Source organism: Puntigrus tetrazona, chromosome 23 (assembly GCF_018831695.1).
Source record: "Puntigrus tetrazona isolate hp1 chromosome 23, ASM1883169v1, whole genome shotgun sequence".
NCBI lineage: Eukaryota > Metazoa > Chordata > Actinopteri > Cypriniformes > Cyprinidae > Puntigrus > Puntigrus tetrazona.
This window is the reverse complement of record NC_056721.1, coordinates 7,290,844-7,306,976: the sequence shown is the minus strand read 5'-3', so window position 1 is coordinate 7,306,976 and position 16,133 is coordinate 7,290,844. Positions and strand designations below refer to the sequence as shown.

The window sequence follows — 16,133 nt, the reverse complement described above, 5'->3', positions numbered from 1 at the left end:
AAATTTCCTCGCGTTTCCATTAACCAAAGCGTTCATTTGAAATCAGCAGATCTAAACCTCTATCTACTGACCCTTTAATTCCTCATAACCTCCCTGGCGACTCAAAGGACACAGTTGGTTGTGAGATTTCCTCCACGTTTCCTCCGACCCATCACAGGTTCAAAGCCCTCCGTTTTCTTAACGATCTAAACCCAAATGCGGCGCTATTCAGACTCGTCCACGAGCTCCTTCGCTGATCTCCTCGATGCAAAACCAGATCTGACAGCGTTTATTTTCAGTCGGCGTAATTAAGAAATGTTGTGACAGCTTGGGGAAAATTACGGCTCAGGCAAAGGCCAGACATATTTCACCAGCTGTGCCTTACGCAAGTCACAAAGGGTCGGTTCTATTCTCAGATTTGATTAAGATTGGCTCAGCAATACGAGGACGCCACTGGGACGTTTCCAAAATATAGGAGCAGTTTCATGTGCAAGTCCTCAGGATCAAGGAGATCAAACGCTGGATTAAATCATCAGCCTGGTCAGATCATGACACAAAGTTCAGTTAATACAGCAGACAAACACAGTGCTGGCTGACTGCTCCCTCTAGTGGAAAACATCTGGAAACAAGCATCAAATGTCTTCCTTTGACCATTTTTTGGGTGAAATGTTTTGCATAGTATGATATAATGAATGCAGATGGTGCTTTATGGTGCATTTCTGTCATATTTTTTTAAAAAAGCGGTTTAAATTGCACCATTGCTACCAAAATATAAGCGGTTAATCTAAATGACATCAAATATTGCTGGATTATATTTGAAAACACTTATGATCCCCACCAAAAGTTGGATTAAAAAAAAATATATATATATATATATTTTTTTTCCATCAAAGATGCAGCAAAGATGCATTAACTTTATCAACTGCAACAGTAAAAACATTTATGATGTTACAAATATTGGTATTTCAAAAACATGTTATTTTGAACACTCCATTCATTAAAGAATCCTGAAAATAAAATGAATGAAGTTTCCATAAAAAAGTACACTGCAGCACAACACTGGTGATGGTGAGAAATGTGAGAATGACTTCTGAAGGATCACGGGACACTGAAGACTGGAGCAATGATGCTGAAAATTCAGCTTTGCATCGGAAATAAATTACATTTTAAAATATACTAAAATAGAAAACCCTTATTTAAAAATTTTAATATTTCACGATGTTATTGTTTTTGGTGTATTAATAAAAAGACTTTAAATGCTTTGTGCGCAGACTTTAAGAGAGTAATGACTAAATTTAGTTCCGTTCCTCTCTTAAAACTATCTTTAGAATGACTTTAAATATGGTGCACAGTCATACAAATCACTTTTATAAACCCATGTTCAGATTATTTATTTATTTTTTTTTAATTCAACTGACTGTTCGTGTGCCCATCTCAAACAATAACACACTCAAACCACAATATATTCTTAGCCAAATTTACTGAGACAGAACAGTCCAATTATTCATACAATACATATGAACCTTTAATTATGTACCACATTCTGTTTTTTTCTCCCCGTCCGGTTCTCTACAAGAAGCAAACTCCCGCCTACACTAAGGCTCAAATATTAACTATAATCCTTTAAGTCTTTCCAAACTCTGGAAAAAGTAACCAATCATTTAAGATTTGGTTAAATAAATCATCTGCAAAGTGCATAAACATATGAAATGCACATGTTCCCCACAAAAAAAAAACAAAAAAAAAAACTAAATCGACATATGTATGAATGTGTACAAATTCTTTCAGCAATTACTTGGCACTCATAGAGCAGAAAGGCACAAGCTCTATATCAAAAGGCAAAGCAAGACTGAACAAGCCAGCTGACTTAAGTTATCGGCAGTGCGTGAAAGGCAATAATATTACACCAGTAAAAAAAGAAAAAAAAAATACAGAAATAGCTTTTTGAAGTAGCAACACTCATTCTATATTACAAAGCTATGAAAATGCATGTATATTTATATATATGAAAAAAAGGACATCAGGTTTGTTTTTTCTGAAAAGAAAAACTAATTTCCTTATACTGTGAATTCAGGTCATCTCTTCATATGAAGAATCCTGCTCACTTTAGTCTTTAACAAAACTATGAAAAGAGAAAACAGGACAAATTAATACACAGATATAAGATGCGGGTGCATTTTCTAGAAATAAACAATAACACCTAGCGGAAAAAAAACTGAATTGCTTGTTTCCTAATAAAAATATAAAAACCTCCTTAAATACATGTATGTGTGTGTAGTAAAAATGTCAAAGTATTTTTAATATAAAATCTTGAATTCTAAACATTCTAAATATCATTTTTCTGTTACATTTTTTAAAACTCGCAACTGCCGGAAAACACCAGCATTTATCTTACAGCTACTGTGATGTAAACCTTGTGACAACTAACCCAGGTCTCCCCTAGTTTATCTCCTTCTATTGCATTCAACTGTTTTTTAAACGAACGATTTCGGTCAAGTCAATAAAGTTTTATTAGTTAGTCCAGCTGTGAAGTCTGCCTACAGCAAGTAAACACCGCCACCGTGTGGCTAAACTATACAGACATGCATCAACGGACGCGAGGGTTTTTTCAGCAAGCCAGGTGACTCAAGACACTGCGGGATAAATAAACCAAAAGAGTCTTACCTTCCACCGGTTTCCACACTCGTTGCACAGCACGAAGGTGGTCATGGGTTCATCTGCGCTGCGTGTCTGGACCTGCGGAGAGAGATGGTGCATTCCTGCTCGTTTCATGCTTCCATGCAGTTTAAGCCCACAGACATGCGAACGAATCAAAGACTTGGGAATCAAAGACGGCGAGGCCGTTTGCGTTTCAGAATCTCTCTCTCTCTCTTTTTTATTTTACATATTGCTTAAGTGTGCAGATCCTTTCAGGAGGACTCGTAACCCGAGTCAAGCTTCAAGATTGAGAGCCATGGCAAGTTTAAACATTTCTGGTCTGTTGTAACGGGCATACCTGAGTGTAAGTGCAGTTCTTGCCCTTGCATTTTCCACAGACGAACATGTCCGTCTCGGTGCCGCCCACTTTGGAGAGCTGATGCTCTCGAATGGACTCCTTGGTCAGCGCTTTCCTGATCTCTTTGAGCTCTGCGCTGGCCATCTCCTGCCAAACACGCAATTAACACAAACACACCACTTCACATCCTGCAGAGAAGCTGCGGTTTAGCGCTTGGCGGGCCAAAGTCGAACCCGAGCGTACCTCTGCGGTCATGCTGGCGATGCGGTCTGCAGAGATGTTGCCGCACAAGACGTTCCGGCGCAAGTCTGGGTTTTTCTGGTCCTTGAGGTTGGAGATGCGACTCCTCAGTCTGGTCTTGTACTTCATGTCAGTGGACTTGAACTCCTGGTAGATACGTGTCATGGTGTACAGTCAAGAAAGCACACACCGGCCATTATTTTACATGTTCCTTTAAAGATGGAGCGTGCGTTCTTTAAAAGGCGTTAAATAGTTTCTCCTTTCACAGCAAGACGACTAAGTAAAACGTTGTTCGCTGGCGAATGGAAACGCAAACAAAAAGCCTAAGTACTGTGCGACTAATTAAAATATTGCACTGTTTGTTTGAGGTAAAAGGTCAAGGTCAAATGTCACCTAATTGTAGATGTTGCTACACAATGTACAGGAAAAAATACATCTTTCTCTATTCAGAGGTTTGTATTGGTGTTAATCACCAACATATCCATCCACCCCATGATACTTGTATTCAAAACGATGCAAGTGTTACAGTAAAGGCATTTGTTCTTACAAAAGATTTCTATTTCAAATAAATGTGCTCGTGAACTTTCGAATTTGATTGCACTTGATTGCACAAAAAAATATTAAGCAGCACAACATATAATCGAAAAATGTTCCCTAAGCTGCAACTCAGCATATTAGATTGATTTATGAAGCACCATACAGAAATAAATGAGATTTTACTATTAGAAAACAGTTATTATATATTGTAATAAATATTTTACAACTTTCATAACTTTCAAACAGTAGTTTGTGTTATAGTAGGTTTTAGATTCCACCAAAGAACAAAACACTCCTGAAATTAATTTAGTTGTGTATCCCAAATAGAAAAAAGGATTGCATGCGTATTCTTATAAAGTGCAATTAACACGCCCTGAGCACTTCATTGCACTTTATAATAATAAAGATGAATAAATAAAAAAATCTTGAATTTTTTTTTTTTTTTGCTCTTTGGTGGAGCATCTATTTTTAATTTTTTCTTTATTTTTTGACACGCATTAGATGATTTCTAAGGGCTCTTAAAAGCATTCTTTTCTCTATCTGCCGCCTTTCACAGCTCGAGATAATCGCAGGCGAAAGGTTTGTGAACACGTGTTCTTATGGTGCCATCAACTATGTGATGTATTTTCCTGTAGCTCTGGAGTGATTTGGCTCGTTTATGGATCGAGTGATTGGCTCAGAGACGGCAGATTTCGAATCGCATACTTGGTCCTGCGCCCTCAAATAACCGCTTTCAAGTTAAATAGAAATGCCGCCGTATAGCTTTCTCCCAGATCTATCCTAGACCAGTGTTGAGCATCAGCTAACGCAGCTTTTGGTTAACGAGAAGGATATAATCTTCAATCTGTGCTGCCAGGTGTTCACAGTCTACGCCGATCGTCTGGTAATCACCTGAGGAAAAAAAACACAAAGCCTGAATCAACTCCGAATTAACTCCAGTATATAAACTCAGCTCAACTTTAAAATCCCAACACTAACAAATGCAACCATAATCGTCTTTTGCAAAAAAATACATTTAATAACAGTTTAGTTCCCTCGATATCCCTCAAGTTATCTGGTGCAGGCGACTTTCTTTCGTATTCGAGTGAAAAAGCTTATTTTGTAAATAGCAGTATTAGCTTTTTCGGTGCATTAACAACCAGGTGAAGCGGTTCAGCTTTTACCATCGGTCTGTAGGGCCGCCACCAGCAGCTCTCTGCACTTGGTGCGCACGCTGTCCGTCGTCACGGGGGCCGGTGGGAAGGTGGTGAACTTGGGGGTGACGGGGTGGTGGGGTTTTTGGGGTCTCCGGTTTGTTACTAGATAACGAAAGGTAACAACATTTTATACTTTTTATCATATCTTAAAAAAACAATACCGGTGGAGCTTAATATTACTGTTAAATATTTGCAAAATATACTCAAACAGGCTTAAATAATCTAGAAGTTGCTATCAAGATAATATATCTGTTTATTTTACATGTACATTTTTTCCCCATCAAGTACATTCTTTTATGACTTATTTTCAAATTGCTACCTAATTTAGTAAATACCATGTAAAATAAATATTGAAGAGTGTGCTATATATATATATATATATATAAATATATATATGCATTATGCTAGCTGAAATATACTGTGTTTCCCTCCTTTTTTCCACTTTAATAGTTAGAATGCACACACCTGGTGTCACTGGATCCAGGACAGTCTTTAGAAGACGAGGACTGGAGAGGAGACCCTCCTTTTTTCTTCTCCTCCGCTTTACCCTCAGAACCATCTGCATAAAAGAATACTCACGTTAATATCAGAACACATGAGCATTGAGTTAACATCAATAAGAGCTGGAAAACAAACACAGCAGTAGTGCTGTCAAACAATTGATCAATCCCATTCGAAAAAAGTTTAATTACATAATATACGTGTGTGTGTGTGTGTGTGTGTGTGTGTGTGTGTGTGTGTGTGTGTGTGTGTGTGTGTGTGCATATATGCATGCATGTTTATTTTGGATGTGATTAATCGTCTCAGAGCAGCTTCATCCCGCCGCCATTCACTCTAAAATAACTGAAACATCATCTTTTTAAGTTGTGCGAGCGTGAACGGGAATGCAGTACCCAGCAGTTTCTTCCAGGTCTTGATGAGAGATTTGGCCAGTGTCTGCACCTCCTCATCCGAGCTCTGCTTCCTCACCGCATTCACCGACATCCCGATCCGCGTGGACTGCGGCATGACGCCATGAAACGGACAGGAGATTGCGCTTGTTACGTCAAATATACCACTTGACTGCCACAACAACCAATTTGCGACGCATTGTAACTTTATAGATCCCCATCGACTATCAAAAAACTAACTGTGATGCTTCGACTAGCTGATCATTCAGCGAATGACGGCTTAGGATTTTCAGCCATTTGAATGCAGTACACAATAAATCAGACACTGATCTGGAAAGACTAAAACACCCTAAAGTACACCTATTTCTTCTGTGTATCACTGCTCTGCTGTATATAAATAGCAGGGACTAATTTAAGGCATGTTGATCTGTACATTAACTCCAACCACACTGAATACATCCATCCCAGAGGTATTAGTTAACTACTTAAAACCAGTAAAATGAACTAAAGCTGAAATAAATATTTCATTTCAATTGTTTAACTTGGTTAACTAATAAAAAAATGAAATGGAATTACTATATAGGTGTAATAAAACTAATCCAAATGGCAAAACCTAGCTAAAAACTAAAACTAAATGTGTTAAAACTGATATGAAGCATTAATAAAGAGTGACAATGATACTAAAATAATCCTACAGTGAAGGCTCTCACATACAGCAGTGCATCTGAAACACTGGCTCTGTTCAGAATAGAATACTAACATGCGTTTTATGTTATATATATATATATATATATATATATATATATATATATATATATACACTCAAACATATGCACCATTCAGTGCATACAAGAAAAATGAGTACTTTGCCTTTTTTTAAAAACGATGGAAGTTTTGGAAAGTCGAGCAAATCGTGAGTAAAAATGTATGCAGGATCACTACCATGATTACTGATTGATGTATAGTGCACTTTCTGGACAAGGTACTGGGTCATCCAGATATTCTACGGCCACGTACATTTGACATAAACACCGACTCTACGCATTCTGAACAGTAGGAGCAGCGTGCCATTACAAACAGCCTGGGATTCCCTGACCGCGAGAGAAAGCCATCATCACGGACCCCAAGGCAGCACATGCTCAGCCCGCAGACGCCGGCCCCGGCCCCGCTGAGATACCTGCAAGGTCTCCAAAGACATCTTCGTGTTCTTCAGCTCCCGGAGCAGGTCGATGGCACCGTCCTGGAGATTACAAATCACAACGAGGAGGAAGAGCGGTTACACAACAACTTCTCGGACGTAAACACGGGCTTCTTCGGCTTATAGGTCGGCTCGCGCAAAACCGCGTACAAACGCCGCGTTTCGGGTCTGGCTGGGGCGAAGTGGTGGCTTAAATGGAGTCTTTTGTTCGCGCCGGAGAAATTTGGAGAACGACCAGCTGCCAGCTCATCACGGCGCACAAACGCGAGAGTAAACGCCGATTTCGCGCGAGCACCGGCCAATAAGAGCCCGGCGGTGGTCTGGATGAGGATGAAACAGGTGATAATCACGCGCAGCGACTAGACCCCGTTCTTGTTTCACGAGGACAAACCGAAACGAGCGCGTGGGGCAAATCAACAGTTCTCTCTCTCCCGCCCGTATTTCACAAATGTGTCACACTTACAGTGTTTTTCTTATGCACCATTTTGTCCAGCTTCTTCGCGATGCGCTCCACTTCTTGGTCCTTCACCATGTTTACAGGTTTAGGGCTGTTTGATGGCGCCCGATGGCCGTGCCTCCATTTATGTGGGGAAAATGCGCCCGTCTCTGTGTGTGTCTCTTTTAGTGGCAGTATGAGAGGAATCCGCTGCCTTTCTCTCCGCTCTAGAATGTTGTATATCGCCGTTCGAATCGCGAGCGAGTCGTTCTTTTTGGTTGAATCTTTTCACGGAATCAAACGAGCCTGTTCCGGGACAAGCGATTCATTCGCGAATCAGACTGAATCGGTAAGAGCGGTTCTCGAGTCACTTTTGCCGACTCACAAGAACCGCATCTTTTTTTTAGATGTTAAACTCGCATTGAGCGCGAAAAGTGAGCTGACGGCGCGAGCAGTAAGTTACCTTAATAGTGGCAATGTTACAAATTATTTATATATTCGAAACGTTTAGGAGTTAATATGATGGCAGATTTCTCAACGTTACAAACGCAAATGTGTTAGGAGATAAATCATGCTCTGCAACGAACTGAACTAGGCACGTGGAATTACAATAAACACGTTTTAATGAATAATTTGCAGTGATTATCATAGAGTTTTAGGACATTTTACAGGCCACGCCGAGGTGTCTTTGATGATCTGATGACAAATTTACTTGTATTACAAATGTACCTAATTTAAAAAAAAAATAGTTTTTTAGAAGCGGTTCTTTGAACGCCCTGTTCAAAAGAACCGATTCTTTGAAATGATTCGAACTGCCCATTGATTCTTGAAGCAGGGTGTTCTGGGAATTGGAGTCAACAGCAAACCAGTTAAATAACGTGAAACAGTATTTCTAACAGTTCTGATATTTTGGACCAGGCCATTTTCGTACAAACATTTCGGAAACAACTCATTTTGTCTTGGTAGTAGACCAAGTGCCTTTTAATTTAATTTAATATTAAAGTTTTTACAAGTTTCATTTAAGAGTCTGCCCTTTAACACACGCAGCTAGAAAATAGCTACAGCAGAAATTTAACCATATCGTTTGTTGACTTAACCTACAGTTTTCCACCTAAAAGTGTATTTGTAGAGAGCTTATTCATCAAACTGGCATAAAAAAATTATTTAGGCAAATAAAGCAACAATGACAACAGCAGGTGTAAAATATGTGTAGATAAAGCATTTACTATATTTGCAAAATGTAAAATTGCATTTGCTTTAATCAGAAAAACACATTGAAAACCTAAGGCGTTTTGAACAATAAATGTGGACAATGTTTTGGAATTAAACACATTTTGCACTTAATTAAACCATTATCTAACTATTACTATTTATAGCGAACTTTTGAGCGAAATTATTAGTTATTGTTCATTTTTTTTCAAATCTCTTGTAAGGATTTCTGGTCATTGTGTGTGTAGCATCCTAATAAAAAGGATAGTTTACCCCAAAATTAAAATGATTTGCTCCCCCTCAATGTCCATATGTGACAAACATGTTGGTTTTGATCCCCAGCATACTTCAAAGTATCTTTTGAGGTCTGCAGAAGTCATGTGTTGTCATTAACTGATAACACATTTAGCACACTAAGCATCCCTCAACATCATAATAAGGGAAAAATTATTATCAAAAATGTATGTGTTCATCTTTTTTGACCTACTGTGTGTTTAGAAGTTTAAAAGCTGTTTTGGGTCACCATTGACTCCCATAGTATGTTTTTTTTTTTTTTTTTTTCTACTATGGAAGTCAACGGTGACCTAAAACAAGCCTGGTTACAAAGTTTCTTTCAAAATATCTTTCGTTTGTGTTCGTCAGAACAGAGAAATTCATACAGGTTTGGAAGTACTTGAGGGTGAGAAAATGATGGCAGAATTTTTTATTTTTATGTGAAACCCATTTCTTTAGGTTTAACAGGTTTTATCAGTAGAGGGCGACATTGCAACAAAAGTTCAGAAATATTTTGCCACCTAAACCGCAAATAAAAATGCATGAATGCCATTGTGCTAAGCAATATTAAACTTAAGTCACTTTTATTTTAACCCTTACATTGTTTAAAGTCACTTTTGACCTGGTAAAGAGCCATTCACATTGCCCTTTCAAGCATGAGATTAATCATATGACAGCACATATATATATATATATATATATATATATATATATATATATATATATATATATATATATATATATATATATATAAATTAAAAAAATATATATATAAAAATATATTTATTACGTGTAAATATAAAAACTATCACATGTTTATATTTTAAATATTTTTATATATAATATTAAATATAAGTATATAACTATATATATGTAAATATTTTCAAAATATATACTGTATGTATATATCAGCATTCAACTTCTTGATAAAATTTACACAATATATAGCTGTATCCAAAATTAATTTGTCAAGTAAAGAAAATCATTGCACGCATTGTTCTGCAGCATTTGCTCATTTTTAAGACCGATTGCTGCAGATTGGAGCATTTCAAGCGACAGTGAAAACAATAGTGACACGCTGAATCAGAGCTCCGAGTGTTAATGTCCCATAATGCCCTGCTGAACCCACGGTATGTGCCCATACAGGGGCTGAAGCCTCTCTGTGTGAGCGAAGGTGACAGAGTGGCATGTTCTCCAGCTGAGGAAACCCCACCTCAGCATTGAGGGAACGTGTTCAGAGGAGGGGGGAAGTCCCCGAAACGGCCAGCTCAGGCAGGAAACCCGGTCTTCATCACCCCGCTGAGGTCATCTCTGATTATAACTGGACCGGGTTAAGGCAGCCCGACCGGCTCGCTTGAACATGCCCTGTTCCTGCCATACTCTCCCTATTTAGAGGGATGCAGGCGGTGCCACTTTGCTTCTTACTTTGGACTTTTTGTGCGGTTTAGAAGCGTGTTGATTGATTGAGGTGTGTGTTTATTTCACTGGGCTTATCAGCGTGAGGCTGTTGCTGACCGTTAATCTGTCGTTACGAGGCATGGGGTCAAACTGATCTCAAATGAGAAATGATAGATTATATTGTCAACGGTGACATTTTTTCTTTACGCTTTTTCATTACATTTCACAACAAATGTGAACTATTTTAGGGCTTTTTTTTTCGTGCAGTATTTTTGAATTTTCTTCATTCTCAACTTTTTTAAATGTATTTTTTCTAACATTTAGAAGAAAGAAAGGTAACGCACATGGGACCAGTTCTCGCTATTAACTAGTTGTTTAACTATTATCAACATATTGACTGTTGATTAGCATTTCTAAAGAATATATTGTGCATCCCTAATCCTACCTAATACCTAAATTTAACAACTACTTTAATAATTATTAATAAGCAGAAAATAACAACTTTATTGAGGCAAAAGTCGTAGTTAATGGTTTGTTAATAGCGACAACTGGATCTTAAATTAGTGTAACTTTTTTTAATGATAAATATATACATTTGAAAATTATTTTATTTTATTTTATTCACAAGTCCAGATTTTTATGACCTACTTTAAGAAGCTCTCATTTAAAATAAAACAGCTAAATAGATGAGTATATGACCAACAGTTGTTGGCTCAAGTTTATATGCATAAATATGCTTCATTAATGTTGCTGTGTGACTATACTTATATTTGGAAGATAAGAGTAATTATTTAAAAAGCACAATAAAATCATGTCAGTGTTAGGAGATAATTTCATCTCTTTATGTTATGTGTATGTTTAGCGATGATCAAATATAACAACATTAATAATATATATATATATATATATATATATATATATATATGTGTGTGTGTGTGTGTGTGTGTGAAATAAAAACATAATATGTCCTCATTATATTCTATAAGCATATGAATTTTAGTATCATAATATCCAAATCATATCTTGAATGTATTTTTTGTTACACAAAGAATGCTCACTTCACACCTAATAATTATTTAAGGCAATCTACTAAATAAAAGACAGCCATAAAGCAGCATTAATATGGCAAATGATGTACAAAAAAATGTTTTGCACGGCCAATAATCTCTATTGATTTTAATAGTTTGGAGCGTGTGCATTTGTTTAGCCCTGTTTAAAGCGCTCAGGGGAGCGGGGCTCTGTGTGTTTGAGTGGGAGAAAGAGCTGTGACATCTCATGCAGGCAATATCGTGTGCGCCGAGTTTAAACAGATCGCTCTGTCAATAAGCGCTTTCAAATTAAAGTCAGATGCTGACCACTTCTGGTCCCGAAACTACATCCTCTTTACGATCACAGAGGAAGTTTCGCATCGAGCGAGCGCGACCTGTCCCGCGCAGTCGAAAAGCCTATGTATAATTGCAAACAGTTTTTTAGGAGAGCAACCCAGCGTTACTGTAAGCACGTTGGTATGTGTTTATTAACGGGCGAATGATGCAAGATGGCCCTGGCGCGGACAAATATGTCGGGCACCGGCGAACGTTAGCTGCAGCGTATCCGCTTGACCTAAATGAGAGCTAATTGTGTTTATTCGGCTCACTGCTGTGTTTCTTCTTCTCGCCGGAGTCTTGGGTTGCCGAGGCGCGTTCTCATATTACCTTTATAACAAATGTATCTTTCCCTGGCCGTCGTCGATATGATAACAAACTCCAGTCGATGCCATATTTAATGTCTAGAGTCATTTTTCATGCTGTTTTTTGCTCTCAGGCAGCGAGATACCGTAAAACATGTGAGCCTGGTCGAAGCGAATGATGAGTTACGTAAAAAGTCAGGGAGAAGGGGACTGAACATCATCCAAGATCTTATTAGAGACAAAGAAGCATTCTCCTCTTCTCTGTCAAGGGTCCTCTCCGTCTGAAAGGAAAGTGCATGTTCTTGATTTTTAACACATGTATCAGAACACATAAAACAGTGTCTGTAGGACTGCAGGAACAGCCCCAGGCCCGCTCTTGATGTGCTGGGAAAGAGATTTTAGGCCAGCGGTGATCTGCAGAGCCCACATATTACAGCTCTGCTCTGATCGTTTTCATCCTGAAATACACCGCAGCGAAAAGCCAAGTCGATTCCGCAGGACACGGAGCGTCTAAACAAACATATTAGTTGAGGTCTGCTTTCTGGACAGCCCTGGATAACACTGACTTATTATTTACGCTCCTCTTTTTTTATATATTCTTTTATTCAGCAAGGGGGGAAAAAAACTAAACTCGCAGATTCATGTTGAGCAGGACAGTTGTTTTCGACATTGATGAGAATAATATCAGCTTAAGATTTCTGAAAGATCATGTGACACTAAAGACTGGAATAATGAAAATTCAGCAGAAAACAGTTGTGTTCTGTCGTTATTTGACGAGATAAAACAACAAAATTGGAGTAATTAAAAAAAGGTGTATTGGAATGTTTTATGAAATGTGTTTATGATCAGGGTTTTGATTTGATTTGATGCATTTGTTTGTGATACAAAGTGATTATGTTGCTTCAGAAGACATGTATTATCCATAGCAACTCATATTAATTTCGCTCAGTGCTATTTTAGTATGTACTACATTTATAAATATTTTGAATTGAATGTTTTTATATTTTGTTTTTGTTATATTCTGTAATTTTTTATATGCCTTTGTTTTATTATTTTTATGTTTGTTTTACATGAATTTCTATAAATTATATGTTTAGTGTTTAGTGGCTTATGTATGTATGTATATATATATATATATATATATATATATATATGTGTGTGTGTGTGTGTGTGTGTGTGTGTGTGTTCCACAAAAGATAGAAAGTCAAAGAAAGTAACTGATGACAGAATTTCAATCTCTTTTGTCCCTACGCGTGTGAAAGCATAGATATTTATTGCAACGTTTCATGTTCCAGCTCGATCACAACGGCACGCGTGCATCGGTCGTATTTCTCCTGAACCTTTTCGCTTTACTTAATCGTCTCAATCCAAACCGAACTGGACATTTTCTCAATCGCGAGCGCCAGCACCGGCGCGCTCCCTTCGTGAGCGCACCACGCTTAGACGCTTTAATGACATCACCGTTTTCCCTTTTGGACTCACGACAGGCATTTGGCCTTCAACAGGAAGTACAATAATGCAGCCGCACAATAAGCCATTAAACACATCACACACACATCAGCGATCACAATTGCTCCGCACACTAACCTTCTGTTTTCCTGCCGCCATCCAACCAGAAATATATATAACAAAAAAATCTCCACGTGTAAAAACACTTTCCATCATCCTTTACCCTCTCTCTTAAGACCTCAGATCCCACCTTCTGCTCCAGAAACCCCCCTCCGCCGCCCCAATCTAGTAAGAAAACAACCTTCATCCTCTCAGTTTAATCTACGTCGTCGTTCCTTCCACAGACCCACTGAAGCGCTTTCTCCCGCACGCAGAGCCGCTCTACCTCGCCGAAAGCGTTTGAGCAGCATCTCATGTGATCCCCCTCCTCTCCGCCCAGCCTTGACCCTCTCCGCCGGGGGAATTGAGTGCTTTCCTTTGGCCCGTCTCAGCAGGGTTACTGTGCTGCAGGGCGCTGTGTGGGAAGCCGTCGGCCCTCTCACTCTCACACGCACCTCACGGCTCTTCCTATTCAACGTTTCCTCCTGCTGCCGCTCACACATGGCTTTTTTGTTTTTTTGTTTAGCTGGTTTTGTTCTGTTTGCTTTTTTCATGTCCCTCTCTCTCCTTCTCTCTCCTGTGGGATCGGCAGAAGAATGGAGGGACAGTAAACCTGAGGTGTGCGCGTTTCCTCTGCGACTCTGGTGGTGTCAGCATCCATGCCGGCCGCCCGTCACTCTCGCTGTCCCCCTGCCTTCATCGTCTTCCTCTTGTGAAGGGGTGCAGTTGTTCACTCAAAAGTGAAAAGTCTGAAATCTTTGCAAACTCATAGAAGATCATGCTTCTGCGGAGCACAAAAGGACTCATTTTTCAGATGGTGGTCACTCAGGATAACAATTAGACTTCAAGCTTTAGAGATGGCTTAAATTCACTGGATGTTCAAAAATGCATGGATTACATATTTTTTTTTTGGTGATCATGTGTTTGTAAATATTTATTTTGGAATAATTATGTAATTAATCTTACATTTTGAAATGGCAGAAAATGTATTATTATTATAGTAAAAGAAATATAAATATAAACAGCGATTATTCATTTGAAAAAAGTGCATAACGTTGAAATAGCTGACACAATTGTATTTTTAAATTGTTTTATCAAATTGATTATTGTATTTTATTATATTATTATTAACTATTTATTGTTATTATTGTTTGAAATAATAATAATAGTAATTATTATTTTGTACTTTATACAAACATCTAAAAAAATGTCAAAGTGTAATGGAAAATGTTTTAAGAACATTCCTCTTATTGATATTATTATTGATATTATTATTATTATTTTATTATTATTCTAAATAATAATAATAATGTATGAAAACAATCATCTGACAGTTTTATTGCACTATAATCTTTCATTAAGGATTTCATAAATTCAACAACAATTTCCAGCAATCCTGGAGTCAACAAATAGGAAAGGACATGTTTTGTATTGCATTATAATGTATTGTAAATGCTGTTACGATTGTTTGAGAGAACCGATTTTAAGGTAGATTGTCAGGCATATAATGTATTATACACATTGGCTTCACAGAACATGTTACCAAATTCACTAATGTTCTTCTAAAAACCCAGTTCATATTCTATATCAATTGTGTTTTTGGTGCCATGGCACGTTCAGCTCTTTGAAAGGTCACAGAGAAGATAAACCTGTAATCCATCTCTTTATAAATTGTTTTCATATTGTTTATGATCCACTTCCAGCCCCATGCTGTTTTATTTTTACTTAACTGAAGGCACTAATTCTTTGCATTCATCTCCACCCACTGTTGATCATCACCATAGAGATTCATCCATCAGCCTTTCTGGATTCACCAGCGAACAGATCTGCTCGCAGGAATCTCAGCGTATGGGAACTCTCAGCGCTGTGTGAAATATTTAGGATGATGTATCTCGTGATCTCACTGCACTTTGATTCGGTCAGACTCTGGGAGAGTTGTGTGAGTAACTGACAGATGCGTCAGAGAGCGGGGGACGTGTGGCCGTTATATATTTCAGCATGCCTGCACACATTGTCTCAGGTCTTGTGGCATGTCACTATGGTATTGTTTTTGAATGGCCTCCTGGGAGTGTGTGTGTGTGTGTGTGTGTGTGTGTTCAGGCTGGATAGAAGCCATGCCCTTAATTGGTTCTGAGTATATGCTTAAGTGCATAGTTGTGTTTTGCCAGGTTCTGTGTATGTGCATGTATATGAGTTTATTATATATATATATATATATATATATATATATATATATATATATATATATATATATATATATATATATATATATAATAAACTCACATACATGCACACACACATATATATATATATATATATATATATATATATATATATATATATATATGTATGTATATATATGTATATATATATATATATATGTGTGTGTATACTGTATGTATATGTATATGTATAATATATCATTCTGTGGTTTAAAATGAAAATTAAAAGTTCAAAGGAAGTTAATACAAATTACTTTTCATAGGCTACTCACACCAACACTTCAAAAATGATTGGTCATGATGCTTTTTCAGTGCAGTTGTCTGTATTTACTGTTCAGGAAAA

At 37.7% G+C, this 16,133-nt stretch overlaps 1 protein-coding gene across 1 annotated transcript; it reads right to left on the bottom strand.

Moving 5' to 3' along the window:
• Positions 1 to 1,442: 1,442 nt before the first annotated feature.
• tcea2 (transcription elongation factor A (SII), 2) lies at positions 1,443 to 8,617 on the bottom strand. Its single transcript, XM_043223976.1, is given in 11 exon segments — positions 1,443 to 2,101; positions 2,644 to 2,715; positions 2,975 to 3,121; positions 3,218 to 3,372; positions 4,586 to 4,642; positions 4,915 to 5,018; positions 5,020 to 5,049; positions 5,413 to 5,506; positions 5,841 to 5,946; positions 7,015 to 7,077; positions 7,499 to 8,617. Coding segments are annotated over 11 exon segments (906 nt in total). The 5' UTR covers positions 7,568 to 8,617; the 3' UTR covers positions 1,443 to 2,092.
• Positions 8,618 to 16,133: the final 7,516 nt, after the last annotated feature.